The sequence below is a fragment of the Salvelinus namaycush genome, chromosome 21 (assembly GCF_016432855.1).
Source record: "Salvelinus namaycush isolate Seneca chromosome 21, SaNama_1.0, whole genome shotgun sequence".
Classification (NCBI taxonomy): Eukaryota; Metazoa; Chordata; class Actinopteri; order Salmoniformes; family Salmonidae; genus Salvelinus; species Salvelinus namaycush.
Genome location: NC_052327.1, coordinates 9882332 through 9899809, shown reverse-complemented (window position 1 = coordinate 9899809; position 17478 = coordinate 9882332). Strand labels below are relative to the sequence as shown.

Sequence of the window (17478 nt, the reverse complement as noted above, 5' to 3'; positions counted from 1 at the left end):
TGGGAATGGTTGACTTCACATACTGCCTACTACAAGAAGGATACAGCTTGATGATTCATGTCTTTCATCTAGTTTGTCTGCAGATTTTAAATTTTCCTAATGAATACGGTCTTATATTTAGGGGACATAACAAGGCAGCAAAAATGAAGCGCTCCCTTGGACTTTGCTTGGTGGTCTGTTTTGGGATACTCGATTTGGGTAAGTGCACTTTGGCTGTAGTGCCCTTTTAAATTGCTGTATGAGGTTTGACTAGTGCTATATATATCACACTTTTTGGTGAAAGATGAGGAATACTAAACACAACTCATTCATTGTAAGAATAGCTTCATTTTGTGACATGTTATATATGATATGTTTGTGATATGTTTAATATGTTGCATGAAAACAATTGCCGTTTGTAGGTTAATTCTTAAGATCACTGAAAACGTTTTCTTGCCTCGGAGCCATGCAAACTTAATTGTACTCTCAGAGTGATGCAAACTACATTTATAAGTTGATGTTTGAAAAATATCTCTGACTTCAAATAACCTACTCATTAAAAAACATATATTTTTAGGCTGTGCACTTCGTTGCTTCAAGTGCTCCGATTACACAGGGCGCTGCGAAAATGTTCAAGACTGCACTTATGAAGATTCCTGTTTATCTCTGAGTGAAAGAGGTGTGTTTTTAAGTAACTTTGGATAAGAGTGTCTTATATGACTAAAATGTAATGTAAATATAAGTTTGCTATAGGCTTTTAGGTGGGTAAAATGTACATTTAAATCTGATTACACCATATGTAGAACATTGGCTGAAACATTTTGTATATTCCTATTTTAGGTCTAAGGCATTTGATTGTAATTGAATAACAGTTTTATTCTTTATAGGTGGGAAGACAATTCGACAGTGTATCAGATACACAGACTGTGACAATTCTCGGCTGTCCCAGATGTTCCCTGCAGTCTCCGGATTCACGTACCGGTGTTGCAGCAGCAACCTGTGTAATAGTAGTACCACTATTGCCACGAGAGGGCCAGTTTTCGCTTTGATGGGGTCACTATTGGTCTTTTGGTGGTCCTCACTGTGAGCTCCAACTGCCATGGACAGCTGACGCAGAGCCGTCAATGGAGCTGCAGATTGATTGCAGTCAGTAATATGATTTTATGTTATTGTTGATAGTTAAATTTGTTGTTTAAACTGTGGATGAACAATGTCCGACTTAGCTGCAGTCTTCCTGTTTTCTCAAATGCTTTTTTTTCAGTGAACTAACCTAGAGGAACACTCAAAATAGAAATGTACATGTTTATTTATTTTGGTTGTTGTAAATTGATACTTGACAGTTATGTGCATATTTGGGTTAGGCCATTCGCTTTAGAAGCATCAGGCTAAGACAACCTTGTTCATCCAATAATGAATAACCGGGAACATAGTACATGCTATCCATACTGTAGTCTGAAGGAGGGTTTCCTCCCACTTTATGTACACTTACTACAGCCTCATTTTACCATGATGATTAATCAATTTCACTAGGAACGCAGAATAGTCGTGAAGATAGGCTGCACAGATGGGATGGGATATGTTAGTAATCTATTCACCCACCTAGGCACCTACTCACCCAAGTCAAGACTGAAAAAAATGTAAGCTGAAAATATATTTCCCCAGTGTTTTAAGTTGTGATAAGAAATATGTTTCAATAACATTTAAAACCATGTTAAAAGTTGTAAATTGTCAATCAGTTTTATTCTCACTTGTAAAAGACTCACCCAAACCAATAAAATGACCTAACGGTATTTAAAAGAGGCTGTTTCCCATTTCTTTCTAACCCTGTTTATAATAGCAAGGAGGTTATCCACAGTAGCCTGTAGCTGCCATAAATGGACTGTTAAGTTTCCAGCTGCTAGCTTACTAGCTAGCAACAAACAAAAAAGCAACAATAGTATTGGATTCTCCATCAACACACTGCAATTTAAGACACACTTTTGAAAGTACGGCCAAGTGCATCTTTTAATTATTTAACTATTTATACAGTTTATTTTTTCTGGAAATTGTTTCAAATTGTTTTGTTTTTTTATGAGTTTGTCGGGTAGGGAAAGTTACTATGCACCGGAGCACGGCGAATGGTTGACCAGCCAATAATGTGCCCGAAATTAAATTACACCAGTTGTTTGCATAACATTTGGAATATAATTGAATGTTCACATCAAATATTGGTTATCAATAAATACAAATAAATACATATATTAAAAACATCCCGTGGCATTATGTGGGATGCAGTGGGATCTAAAAAGGATTCTGGGAACCCTCTCCATTGTGATTATAATAAGCTACTTGAGTCTACACTTTGTGCTTTCTTACAATTTAACTTAATTTATGTTAAGGTAAAATAAGAATGACAATACTGTTGACTAAGGGCTCTATTCGATCTGTAAAGCTGAAGTGTTACAGAACCCGCAATAAGAAATGTAAAGGTAATTTCTGATTGAGCCAACATATGCATTGTTTACCATGAATGCAGTCTCCGCTAAAGCGGGAACATTGCCTTTAAATTTCAATCAGCTGTAAAACTAAACTTCCGTGGTGTGGACTGAATAAAGTCCTAAGTCAACAACTATTTACAAAAGTAAAAATTAAAACAAAGGTAATCATTTCACTAGAGCATTATATCAATACATGTACCTTATTTTCAGGCATCAATTTTACTATTCTCTGTCACTAAAGTCTCCCAGACCTTCCACCTCAATCTTTCGACCAATCTCTTCCAGCTGAACTGTTTTCTTCTGCCCATTCTTCTGCTTTGCTTTCACATGCTCCTCCTTCTCTGGCTGTGCTGCATACCAGGGCCGGGAGGCAGAGCTGCTATCACAAGTCCGTCCCCCTCTTCGGAACCCTCCCCTGCCAGCCCTGACCAATCCCCAGCCCTGTAGCTGGCCTTCAGGCACATCCCCCTCCTGCACTCCTCGTATCTGGTCCAGCTCCTTGGCGCTGAGGGCAGGCATGCGCACAGGGACCGTGTTCCCGAACTTCGAGTAGTCCACTGAGTAGCGGCCATCCTCCTCCGTCATGATGGAAACAAAACGCCGGCCCCACAGAATCTCCTCTGGGGTGTAGGAAGTACGCGCCTGCATGGTGATACCTGTGGTCTCCACCACACCTGTCAATCAACAAAGACAATAAATCAGTCATTTGTTTTTGACAAATCAGAATACCAAAAATGATTGATTACTTAGAATGAAATTCAAAATTAATTTATTTGTTTGTGATACTGTAGACATGAAAGAGTATACAAAAAAAACTATAATTTGAAGGGCTACAGTAGAGCACTTGAGGTCTGAAAACATCTGACAAACTTTGATTTTGGAGTGAACTATCACTTGAAGGTTGTAGGCTCTATTTTAACAAACCTAACGCAATGGTAAATGTTAGTGCTGGCGTCAGGAATATTTTTTGCTTGATGAATAAACAAGTTGTGTATGTGTCGAGGCTTGGCCCCTCACTCAGAATGTGCTCCATGGCTAAATATGTGGTTGCTTCAAGTTGTGTATTTACAGTCTTATGTATTACGTAGTCATAAACTCTAATTATAATGTTAGTCCGTTATAGCCTAGTTTGCCCCATATTTTCTAAATATGTTGAACATGTTTCTAGTCCCCATTGTTCTCATTGCATTGCTTCAATATGGAAATACATTGTTAAACATAGGCTAAAGCATTCGCACTGATATAGGACAAAACCTACTGTAAATTGCAGTCTGGACATGGACATGCCAAACATAGTCAATAAGCAAGATTAAATTCACTGGGCTATTGATAAGGCCTAAAAATACAGTTTATAATTCTAATTATTCTAATTCACTTCTACTAGGTCACAATCCCGGATCCGGGAGCATCCTCATTAGTAAAAAAGCTGACTAGCATAGCCTAGCATAGCACCACAAGTAAATACTAGCATATAAATATCATGAAATCACAAGTCCAAGACACCAAATGAAAGATACACATCTTGTGAATCCAGCCATCATTTCCGATTTTTAAAATGGTTTACAGCGAAAACACAATATGTATTTCTATTAGCTAACCACAATAGCAAAAGACTCAACCGCATATTTTCACCATTTTTTTACCGCATAGGTAGCTATCACAAATTCAACCAAATAAAGATATAATTAGTCACTAACCAAGAAACAACTTCATCAGATGACAGTCTTATAACAGATTTATTGTATAGCATATGTTTTGTTCGAAAAATGTGCATATTTCAGGTATAAATCATAGTTTTACATTGCAGCTACAATCACAAATATCACCAAAGCAGCTAGAATAACTACAGAGAGCAACGTGAAATACCTAAATACTCATCATAAAACATTTATGAAAAATACATGGTGTACAGCAAATGAAAGACAAACATCTTGTGAATCCAGCCAATATTTCAGATTTTTTAAGTGTTTTACAGTGAAAACACAATATAGCATTATATTAGCTTACTACAATAGCCAACCACACAACCGCATTCATTCACCGCAAAGGTAGCGATAGCGAAAAAACCAGCAAAAGATATACATTTATTCACTAACCTTGACAAACTTCATCAAATGACAGTCCTATAACATCATATTGCACAATACATATATGTTTTGTTCGAAAATGTGCATATTTAGCGGTACAAATCGTGGTTTTACAATGTGAATACGTAGTCAAAATGCACAAAATTGTCCGGAGAAATCTTGGAGAGTCACCTAATCTCATCAAATAACTCATCATAAACTTTACTAAAAAATACATGTTGTACAGCAAATGAAAGATACACTAGTTCTTAATGCAACCGCTGTTTTAGATTTTTTTAAATAACTTTAGTACGACATACAGCTTACGTTATAGCGAGACAGCGCCCAAAATCAGGGCGGAAAATATGACTAAACATTTTCAACAGAAATACGAAATAACATCATAAATGGTTCCTACTTTTGATGAGCTTCCATCAGAATGTTGTACAAGTTGTCCTTTGTCCAGAATAATCATTGTTTGGTTGTAGAATGTCCTCTTCTCCTGTCGAATTAGCAACCAAAGCTAGCCATGTGGCGCAAACGTGCCCAACCTCACATAACGCAAAGAAAAGAAAATGCCGAAAATCGCAATAAACTGATATAAACTGATATAACTCGGTTTAAAATAACTACTTTATGATGTTTTTAACACATATATCAAATAAAATCAGAGCCGGAGATATCTAACGTCTATACCGAAAGCTTTTCAGAACACAATCTGGGGTCCCTTCTCGCGCCTTCCAAGACAATGAAAATTCTGGTCACGTCATTCCAAAAGCTCTTGTTCGGCCTCAGATCAAGCTAGACACCCCATTCCACCTCTCACTGCCTGGTGACATCTAGTGGAAGGCGTATGCAGTGCATGTAGATCCATAGATTTCAGGCAAATTAATAGGAAGGCCCTGGAACAGAGCCTCGATTTCAGATTTTTCACTTCCTGCCAGGAAGTTTGCTGCAAAATTAGTTCTGTTTTACTCACAGATATAATTCAAACGGTTTTAGAAACTAGAGAGTGTTTTCTATCCAATAGTAATAATAATACGCATATTGTACGAGCAAGAATTGAGTACGAGGCAGTTTAATTTGGGAACAATTTTTTACAAAGTGAAAATAGCGCCCCCCTATTGAGAAAAGGTTTTAAAGAAGGCATCAAAACTATGTAATAACACTTATGGAATCATGTAGTAACCAAAAAAAGTGTTAAATCAAAATATATTTTATATTTGAGATTCTTTAAAGTAGCCACCCTTTGCCTTTAACAGCTTTGCACACTCTTGGAATTCTCTCAACCAGCTTCACCTGGAATGCTTTTCCAACAGTCTTGAAGGAATTCCCACATATGCTAAGCACTTGTTGGCTGATTTTCCTTCACTCTGCGGTCCAACTCATCCCAAACAATCTCAATTGGGTTGAGGTCAGGGGATTATGGAGGCCAGGTCATCTGATGCAGCACTCCATCACTCTCCTTCTTGGTCAAATAGCCCTTACACAGCCTGGAGGTGTGTTGGGTCATTGTCCTGTTGAAAAACAAATGATAGTCCCACTAAGCGCAAACCAGTTGGGATGGTGTATCGCTGCAGAATGCTGTGGTAGCATTGCTGGTTAAGTGTGTCTGGAATTCTAAATAAATCACTGACAGTGTGACCAGCAAAGCACCATCACACCTCCTCCTCCATGCTTCACGGTGGGAACCACACATGCAGAGATCATCCGTTCACCTACTCTGCGTCTCACAAAAACACGGCGGTTGGAACCAAAAATCTCAAATTTGGACTCATCAGACTAAAGGACAGATTTCCACCGGTCTAATGTCCATTGCTCGTGTTTCTTGGCCCAAGCAAGTCTCTTTTTCTTATTGGTGTCCTTTAGTCGTGGTTTCTTTGCAGCAATTTGACCATTAAGGCCTGATTCACGCAGCCTCCTCTGAACAGTTGATGTTGAGATGCGTCTGTTACTTGAACTCTGTGAAGCATTTATTAGATCTGCAATTTCTGAGGCTGGTAACTCTAATGAACTTATCCTCTGCAGCAGAGGTAACTCTGGGTCGGTCCTCATGAGAGCCAGTTTCATCATAGCGCTTGATGGCTTTTGCGACTCCACTTGAAGACACTTTCAAAGTTCTTGAAATTTTCCAGATTGACTGACCTTCATGTCTTTAAGTAATGATGGACTGTCATTTCTCTTTGCTTATTTGAGCTGTTCTTGCCATAATATGGACTTGGTGTTTTACCAAACAGGGCTATCTTCTGTATATCACCCCTATCTTGTCACAACAGAACTGATTGGCTCAAATGCATTAAGGAAAGAAAATCCAATAATTGACTTTTAACAAGACACACCTATTAATTGAAATGCATTCCAGGTGACAACCTCATTAACCTCTAACACCTCCCAAACCCGGATCCGGGATCCCCCCCATCACAAAAGCTGACTAGCATAGCCTAGCCTAAAGCCACAGGGATATCATATAATAAAATGTTCATGAAATCACAAGTCCAAGACACCAAATGAAAGATACACATCTTGTGAATAAAGCCATCATTTCTGATTTTTAAAATGTTTTACAGGGAAGACAAAATATGTAAATCTATTAGCTAACCACGTTAGCAAAAGACACCACTCCCATACTCCACCATTTTCTTACTGCATCAGTAGCTATCACAAATTCGACCAAATAAAGATATAAATAGCCACTAACCAAGAAACAACCTCATCAGATGACAGTCTGATAACATATTTATTGTATAGCATAGGTTTTGTTAGAAAAATGTGCATATTTCAGGTATAAATCATAGTTTACAATTGCAGCCCCCATCACAACTCTCACTAAAATGACTAGAATAACTACAGAGACCATCGTGTATTAGCTAATTACTCATCATAAAACATTTCTTAAAAATACACAGCGTACAGCAATTGAAAGACACAGATCTTGTGAATCAAGACAATATTTCAGATTTTCTAAGTGTTTTACAGCGAAAACACAATATATCGTTATATTAGCTTACCACAATAGCAAACCAGACAACAGCATTGATTCCAGCCAAACATAGCGATAACGTATTCACCACCAAAATAAATACATTTTTCACTAACCTTCTCAGAATTCTTCAGATGACAGTCCTGTAACATCATATTACACAATCCATATAGGTTTTGTTCGAAAATGTGCATATTTAGCAGCACAAATCGTGGTTATACAATGTGATCAGTGGCAACAGGTCATGCATTCTGGCCAGCGCCATCTTGGAAAGGCACCTAATCTAATCAATAAATAATCGTAAACTTGACTAAAAAATACAGGTTGGACATCAAATGAAAGATGCATTAGTTATTAATGCAACCGCTGAGTTAGATTTTTAAAATTAACGTTACTAGACATACAGTGTGCGTTACAGCCAGACTAGTGCCGCAATAATGGCGGACAAATCCGTTTACATTTTTCCACATAAATACGGAATAACATCATAAATAGCTCTTACTTTTGGACGAGCTTCCATCAGAATCTTGGGCAAGTGGTCCTTTGTCCAAAAGAATCGTTGCTTGGTTGTAAAACGTCGTCTTCAACTTCGGAATTAGCAGCTAACAATAGCTATGTGGCCACAACATGCCCAAATCCTCAAAACGCAATACTAAGGAAATTCCGAAAATAGCAATATACTCGCATAAACTGATATAACTAGGTTTAAAATAACTTCGTTATGATGTTTCTAACACCTATATCGAATTAAATTACAGACGGATATATCTAAGGTCGATAACTGAGCGTTTCAAAATGCCATCCTGAGGTCTTGCTTTGCGTAATGACGAACGTCGAAAAGAGAGCTCCCCTCGTTCCTTGGCCTTTTATAAGCTCTGAGAACTACGTAGAAACTCCATTCCACTTCTCATTGGTTACTGACATCCAGGGGAAGGCGGGTGCAGTTCATGTCGACCCATAGGATACATACAGAGCTTTAAACTGATCTGAGAACAGAGCCTCGTTTTCAGACCTTCGCAGTTCCTGTCATGGATTTCGCTGCAGAAAGAGTTCTGTTTCACCCACAGACATAATTCAAACTGTTTTAGAAACTAGAGAGTGTTTTCTATCCAATAGTAATAATAATATGCATATTGTACGAGCAAGAATTGAGTACGAGGCAGTTTAATTTGGATACGAATTTGTGCTATGTCGAAATGGCACCCCCCTAGTGGCAAGAAGTATTAAGCTGGTTGAGAGAATGCCAATAGTGTACAAAGCTGTCATCGAGGCAAAGGATTGCTACTTTGTAGAATCTCAAATATAAAATATATTGTGATTTGTTTCACACTTTTTTGGTTACTACATGATTCCATATGTGTTATTTCATAGTTTTTTATGTCTTCCCTATTATTCTACAATGTAGAAAATAGTAAAATAAAGAAAAACCCTGGAATGAGTTGGTGTCCAAACTTTTGACTGGTAAGTAGGGGTAAAAGTGACTAGGCAGGCCTCCCGAGTGGCGCAGCAGTCTAAGGCACTGCTTCGCAGTGGTTGAGACGTAGCTGTAGACCCGGGCTGTGTCACAGCCGGCCGTGACCGGGAGACCCATGAGGCGGCGCACAATTGGCCCAGTGTCGTCCGGGTTAGGGGAGGGTTTGGACGGCCGGGACAGCCTTGTCCCATTGCACTCTAGCAACCCCTTGTGGCGGGCCGGGAGCCTGCAAGCTGACATCAGTCGCCAGCTGGACAGTGTTTTCTTCGACATATTGGTGCGGCTGGGTTCCGGGTTAAGCGAGCAGTGGCAGGGTTGTTTTTCGGAGGATGCATGGCCTCTCCCAAGTCCATAGGGGAGTTGCAGCGATGGGACAAGACTGTAACTACCAATTGGATATCAGGAAATTAGCTTGGTACCTAGCTAGCACCAATACAATCAGCCTGAAAACAATTACTAGTTGAAGCTGCAGTCATTTTCATTATTCTTAACAATGATTTAGGAATCCTTGTAAGTAAGTATTAGCTAGGTTGCCACTTGTTGTTCGCCTATTGAAATTGAACTTCAGTTCATGAAAATAAATGTTGTCCAAAGCTAACGTTATAAGCAGCCAGCTAGCTTCATCTGATAAGTGAGGCTCGACGGGACCGGGTTATGTGTTGTGAAGCTAGCCACAATAAGGATTAGGCACAATAGTGGACTTTGCGATTAGCCTTCAAAATAAAAGTATATTACATTGCACTAATTTGCCAGAATTTTACGTAATTATGACATAACATTGAAGGTTGTGCAATGTAACAGGAATATTTAGACTTATGGATGCCACCCGTTAGATAAAATACGGAACGGTTCCGTATTTCACTGAAAGAAAAAATGTTTTGTTTTCGAAATGATAGTTTCCGGATTCGACCATATTAATGACCAAAGGCTCGTATTTCTGTGTGTTATTATGTTATAATTAAGTCTATGATTTGATATAACAGTCTGACTGAGCGATGGTAGGCACCAGCAGGCTCGTACGCATTCATTCAAACAGCACTTTCGTGCGTTTTGCCAGCAGCTCTTCGCAATGCTTCAAGCATTGAGCTGTTTATGACTTCAAGCCTATCAATTCCCGAGATTAGGCTGGTTTAACCGATGTAAAATGGCTAGCTAGTTAGCGGGGTGCGCGCTAATTGCGTTTCAATCGGTGACGTCACTCGCTCTGAGACTTGGAGTAGTTGTTCCCCTTGCAGAGGGGCTTTTGTGGAGCGATGGGTAACGATGCTTCGAGGGTGGCTGTTGTCGATGTGTTCCTGGTTCGAGCTCAGGTAGGGGCGAGGAGAGGGACGGAAGCTATACTGTTACACTGGCAATACTAAAGTGCCTATAAGAACATCCAATAGTCAAAGGTATATGAAATACAATCGTATAGAGAGAAATAGTCCTATAATTCCTATAATAACTACAACCGAAAACTTCTTACCTGGGAATATTGAAGACTCATGTTAAAAGGAACCACCAGCTTTCATATGTTCTCATGTTCTGAGCAAGGAACTTAAACATTAGCTTTTTTACATGGCACATATTGCACTTTTACGTTCTTCTCCAATACTTTGTTTTTGCATTATTTAAATCAAATTGAACATGTTTCATTATTTATTTTAGGCTAAATAGATTTTATTGATGTATTATATTAAGTTAAAATAAGTGTTCATTCAGTATTGTTGTAATTGTCATTATTACAAATAAAATATATTTTTTTAATCGGTCGATTAATCGGTATCGGCTTTTTTGGTCCTCCAATAATCGGCATCGGTATCGGCGTCGAAAAATCATAATCGGTCGACCTCTAGTCTGAATACCTTCCGAATGCACTGTAGGCCAATTCCCACGAATGTAATGGGTTAACACAAAACTACCAAAACAATTCATTATAGTGAACATGGCAATCGAAAAGCCCAAATCAGCGGTAAGATTTGCAATAAGCAAGATGTGAGTTGTGTCCACTCCAGTCTACACAACTCTGCCGGTAAAACACATTTTTCTACAGTGCATTTGGTAGCATCACCCAACAATGATTTGACATTACAAAAGCCATTTCACACGCAATTGAATGCTGAAGGTGCTGCACAGATATACACATTTTAGATCAAGGATAGGCATTCCTTGGCCCGAGCAGCTGCCCTCTGTGTTCTGACTAGTTTGACAGGCTACTGAAGGAGAGGACACATCAATTCAGTCACTAAAGATTAGGGTTATTTTCTGAGTAATAAACATTAGTGAACCGGCAGTTTGTAACGTTTGAAACTATTTTCTGGGCTCCCGATGCACTAGCCCTTAAACATTTGAACCGGGGACCGATGCGTATCAGTGAATCGTTCCATCTCTATTGTCATGACGTTGCCCTCTTTGGGTACAGCAAGCCCCATCCCCCTCTCCCTGCCTCCTACAACTAGGCTGCTGTGGTCAGAGAGGTCATAAATTCCTGGAGGAGATGATCTCCTCATGGCCACAGTATAGAGACAGAGTGAAGTTTCATAGAGAACAAAGGAATTTCTTCCATCTCACAGAACTTGAGGTCCGAACAACATTTATGTTCCGGAGAAGGTATAAAAGATCGGTGAAGAATCCAGCTACGAACTGGTCCGTTTGGTACAAGTTTGTAAAACTCATGAGAGACGGTGCGGCCACATTACCATAACGCTGTTTATATAATAGCCTCAGATATGAGGTTTACATCTAATTGTTGTATAAGATGAATGAGTGAGGATGATACTGTTTGTAAAATTGTGTAATGTGATTTTGGACTGTTTAATGAAGGAAACTCCAATTCCCTTTTGAGTTTAACTAAATCAGAGGACCGCCCATGAGCCCAGTTAGGGTCGGGCATCCTGGGACAGGCCCTTTTCTGCAACTTCCGAATAAAACCCCCACCTTGAGAATTTCTCAACAGACCATGTTTTCTCTCAATCACGAGAGGACAATTTTCTTACCTTACCTTTACCTTACCTTTCTTACCTCTTACCTCGATAACGGGAAGGCCAAGGTTTGAGTAGATGGCTGAATCTTTTAACCATACCACGTGGTTAAACTCTTAGACTATCGATACCGACAGAATAAGAACAAGTCTTTGATATTAATTACTAGTCTGTAGCTAGGAATTCGGTATCATTGAACGCGAAGACCAACAACCCGCCGACACATCTATCCATAACGACATGAATGAATGTCACTCTGAACTATCCATTCTAACTACGACAGAGAGAAAGAGAGAGAGGACGGAAACTCTCCAACAGAAACTAACTTTTCAGCAGAGATCCCGACGACACACTGAGCATAAATATATTGATTGATTGCAATTGTTCCCGAATGAGTGAGCGTTCATGTGCAAAGGATTAACATTTCAATTGTTATAATTATCAACTCTGTAGTGACTTCTCAGCTGACACACACTCCCCTTTTGTCTAACAAGCCGCCATGCCGGTTTAGCCTACTAGGGCACATTCCCCTATCATTTCTTGTAACCATATTTACTTTGTTTGTTTGTGTGTGCACTTCTGTGATTGTTTAGTTAGTTAATAAATAAATGATTTAAGACAATTGATGTATGGATGACTCATAGTGAAGACTGGGTTCGTGCAGATAACCAACAATTTACGACGTTTGGAATGAGACTAACGTGAGGTAAAATAAATAAATAAATAATTCGAAGACTAATTGATCAGATATAAAATATCTGAAAAGTTATATCTTTGTAATCTAAATATTTTCCTTGGTGCCCCGACTTCCTAGTTAATTAGTTACATGATTAATCAGTTTAATCGCGTAATACTAATTACAGAGAATCTTTGATAAAAACTAAGTCTTCAGTTTAATGATGCCAAAGACATGACACTATGAACAACACATCATCATCTCCCATCCTACCTTCAAGAATAACAATGATCTCCATGTCCTCTGTGGCCAGGGAGTGGGCGGAGACCTCATAGAGTGGGCTGCCACGTTCTATGGTGTGACTAATGATGAGAGGGGACACCAGGAAGATGCCGTTGCTCCTAAGGGGATTCTCCACCTGGATATCCAGCTGGCAGACAGGGATCACCTCACCCTCAGTGGTGACCGTCCGGCGGATCACCTGCCACCGGCAGACAGAGAGAGGGGACATGTTAGAGAGCTCCTCATCACTCACTACAGCTCAAGTACCGTCAATGGTTTCACATGATATCGGTCATCTGTTAAAACCATTATCAGCTACCTAACTGAGCACTTATTGAAAATACTTTCATAACCATACATAACCCATAAATGTACATGTTGTGATTAAAGAGGTTATTGCACAGTAATAACAGTGTGAATATACTGCATTTGAACCCAAAACTAGCACCTCACATTTACCACCTCACTGATGGTCCCAATTACTAGTGATCGGGGGGAAAAATAATAGTTACATATCGGGATCAATCAATCAATCAATCAAATGTATTTATAAAGCCCTTTTTACATCAGAATATGTCACAAAGTGCTATACAGAAACCCAGCCTAAAACCCCAAACAGCAAGCAATGCATATGTAGAAGCACGGTGGCTAGAAAAACTCCCTAGAAAGGCCGGAACCTAGGATGAAACTGAGAAACCAGGCTCTGAGGGGTGGCCAGTCCTCTTATGGCTGTGCCGGGTGGAGATTATAAGAGTACATGGACATTTAAGGCCAGATTGTTCTTCAAGATGTTTAAACGTTCATAGATGACCAGCTGGGTCAAATATTATTTTTAACGATATATCGTATCGGTTTGACAATATCGCAATATTATTTTTGCGCTAGTTGGCTGTACCTACACCAAAACTCATTTTTTTCCCTTCAAAGATTGTTCTCCATCTTCTTTTTAAATAGGGAGCCAATTTGTTTTCAGTACTTATTTCCATGACTGATGAAAACTTGTTTTCTCATGGCTCTCTTGTCCCTCTGCAGCAGACATATGGTGAGCAATGTTTGGAACATCGAATCACAATAATATCAGTATCGAAACACAACATTTATTTGTGGTACAAAGTGGGATTAAAATTGATTTAACTATCATTTTTTTGTCAATGATCTACACAAAATACTCTAATGTCAAAGTGGAAGAAAAATTCTAACATATGTAAAAAAAATGCATGAAAAATATAACACTAATATATCTTCATTAGATAAATATTCAACCCCCTGTTTGGCAGTGATTACAGAAGTGAGTCTTTCTGGTTAAGTCTCTTAAGAGCTTTGCACACCTGGATTGTACAATATGTGCACATTACTATTTATTAAATTCTTCAAGCTCTGTCAAGTTGGTTGTTGATCATTGCTAGACAGCCATTTTCACGTCTTACCATAGATTTTCATGCCAATTTAAGTCAAAACTGTAACGAGGCCATTTAGGAACAATTAATGTCATCTTAGTAAGCAACTCCAGTGTATATTTGGCCTTGTGTTTTAGGTTATTGTCCTACTGAAAGGTGAATTTGTTTCCCAGTGTCTGTTGGAAAGAAGACTGAACCAGGTTTTCCTCTAGGATTTTGCCTGTGCTTAGCTCTATTCCGTTTCTTTCTATCCCAAAAAACTCTGTAGTCCTTGCCGATAACAAGCATACCTATAACATAATGCAGCCAGCACCATGCTTGAAAATATTAAGATTGGTACTCAGTGATGTGTTGGATGTGCCCCAAACATTACGCTTTGTATCCTGTCCAAAGTGTAATTAATAGCTTCACCATGCTCAAAGGGATATTTAATGTTTTACCCATCTACTAATAGGTGCCCTTCTTTCCCTGGTCTTTGCGGTTGAATCTGTGTTTGAAATTCACTGCTCAACTGAGTAACCTTACAGATAATTTTAAGTGTGGGGTACAGAGATGAGGTAGTCTTTCAAAACTCATGTTAAACACTATTATTGCACACAGAGAGAGTTCATGCAACTTATTATGTGACTTGTTTTTACTCCTGAACTTATTTAGGCTTGCCATAACAAAGGGGTTGAATACTTATTGACTCAAGACATTTCAGCTTTACATTTTGTCTTCATTTGTAAACATTTCTAAAAAGATAATTCCACGTTGACATTATGTGGTATTGTTTATAGGCCAGAGACAAGAAATCTAAATGTAATCAATTAAAAAAATTCAGGCTGTAACACATCAAAATGTGGAAAAAGTCAAGGTGTGTGAATACTTTCTGAAGGCACAATTGTGAGAATCACAATACATATCGTATCGGCACCTAAGTGTCGTGATAATATCGTATCTTGAGGTCCCTGGCAATTCCCAGCGCTACCAATTACTGTATATCCTGGGCCCAGTATCAGATAGGATTAAATGCATATGAATAGAATGGACGACTCATTGACTTGAATGGGGACTTCTGATCTATTCATTCTGTTTCTATGCATTTAATCCTATCCGATAGGCGAAATCCAGATAACTTTTGAAAAACTAGGCCCTGAGCATAACCTGGAGTTGAATAGTGGCCGAGATGATCATGCTCTTCCGCAGGTCACCCAAGCGGAACATGAACGTGGGCCGGCCTTGGCGTGGTGCGATCACTGCGTTCCGGGAGAAGATGAGGGTCTCTGCTCGCCTGTTAGCCTGAGCAGTCTTCATGAAGACACAGCCAAGCATCACAGCATTGACGATCAGCCCGAGAATGTTCTGGACGATCAGCACCATGATGGCCAGCGGACACTCCTCTGTCACCATTCGCCCCCCAAAACCTATCGTCACCTGGAGGACAGATGGACATGTAAAATCAGATAATGACTACATACTACAAGACAATTTAATTCATGTGAGACAAAAGGGTAGGCAAATTATTAAAAAATTCTAACGGTCCCATTAAGTGTAGTTTGATATGTTTGTACAAAACTATCTCCAAAAATGTTTTACAAAACCAATGTCAAAAGGTTTGGTAAGTGGATGCTTACCTGCACTTCGATGGAGAAGAGGAAGGCAGAGGTAAAGGAGTTAATGGCAGTGACACAGGGCACGGGCCCGGGCTCCCCGTTTGGGTCACGGGGTTCCAAGTCTCCGTGGGCAAAGGCCATGAGCCACCACATCATGGCAAAGAGCATCCATGAGCAGAGGAAGGCCGAGGTGAAGATGAGGAGGGAGTAATGCCATTTTAGGTCCACCATAGTCGTGAAGACATCCTGAAGGAATCTGCCCTATGGTGGCCAAGAGATGAAAATAAGTATCCATATTACAAGTACAACTCCACTGTAAATCAAATGTAAATCAAACAGGGTTTGTTAGATGATGCTCAACTGCCAGCTTCCTCCGCCTGCATTCTAGAGATGGTTAGTATTGTAGTGGAATGGAGATCTGGGATCCATATGTATCAAGCGTCTCAGAATAGTTGTGCTCATTAAGGATCAGTTTAGCCTTTTAGATCACAACGAATAAGATTACATGGACGTGGGGCCTGATCCTAGATTAGCTACTCCTACTCTGAGACACTTGATTTTTGGCCAAGAAAAGTTGACATTTTCAAAATGTTTCTGACCTGCTCACGAATGTTCTTGTGGGCCACATTACATGATCCATTCTTGGTTATAAACCTGGCCCGTTGGGAATTGGTTTTGAACTGGTTGGGCTGCTTGGCATTCTCTGCCAGTCGGGTCAGAAAGAACCCATCTGGTAGTAGTGGGCCCTTCCGGGCCAGCATATTGCTGGTGAGGAAAAATTATGTATTTCACTGGAAAGAGCACATTTTATTTGATTAAAATCTATGAAAACAAAATATGTCAATTGAATACATCATATATCAACTGAAACATTTTTCCAGATAGATATCTATTTGGGACAATTAATGCAAAAAACAGCATCCTGATGCCAAATCATTACATACAGTAGTCATTACATAATATCATGAGTCATTCATTTTTAAGCTTGTAACGTTTCAAAATAGTCTACACTAGCATAGGTTTATCGCAGTCATTGGATATGCAAATGCAGGTGTAACGTTACCTTTGAAGGTAGCTGAATAATTAAACGATATTCGCCATAATATTTTTATCAGGCTATGCTAGCTAGCTATTCTAGCCAGCTAGCTAGTTTAGCCACTTCAGCCATGAAGGCAATTGAACGAACAACAAAGCATCTATTTTTGAAAGACTTGCTTACTAGCAAGCTTATATAAAATGCTAGAATTTGAACAATTTAGTCGCCAAGCGAGTGTATAATATTAACAACACATGACATCTAGTCGCGTGCACTGTACAAGAAGCAGGTGCACAAGATTTAGGAAGGTGACTGGCTCGCGCGGCCGACGTAAACATCTGTAGTCAGGGTGGTGACGATGATGAGAATGTAGCATTTGTAATTATTAGATTCACTGAGTTTCACGCCTATGGTTTCACAATATGATAAACACATATCTTACCTCGATATAAGTGGCAGTAAGTCTTTTGGAAAATAAATTGAACAAATAACCAAGATGATTTTAGAGCTACGTGTGTCCCCAGTCCATTGTGCTGGCGCTGTTGCAGAATGTCAA

At 39.3% G+C, this 17478-nt stretch overlaps 2 protein-coding genes across 2 annotated transcripts; one reads left to right on the top strand and one right to left on the bottom strand.

Annotated features, from left to right (window-relative positions):
- LOC120066074 (CD59 molecule (CD59 blood group)) lies at positions 1–1760 on the top strand. Its single transcript, XM_039017173.1, has 3 exons — positions 1–198; positions 557–658; positions 867–1760. The coding sequence occupies exons 1-3, from the start codon at positions 6–8 to the stop codon at positions 1064–1066; spliced, it is 495 nt and encodes a 164-aa protein (XP_038873101.1). The 5' UTR covers positions 1–5; the 3' UTR covers positions 1067–1760.
- Positions 1761–2149: 389 nt separating this feature from the next.
- kcnj11l (potassium inwardly rectifying channel subfamily J member 11, like) lies at positions 2150–17478 on the bottom strand. Its single transcript, XM_039017172.1, has 6 exons — positions 17365–17478; positions 16486–16677; positions 15908–16147; positions 15438–15707; positions 12886–13093; positions 2150–3130 (listed from the first exon to the last, which is right to left on the bottom strand). The coding sequence occupies exons 2-6, from the start codon at positions 16645–16647 to the stop codon at positions 2679–2681; spliced, it is 1332 nt and encodes a 443-aa protein (XP_038873100.1). The 5' UTR covers positions 16648–16677; positions 17365–17478; the 3' UTR covers positions 2150–2678.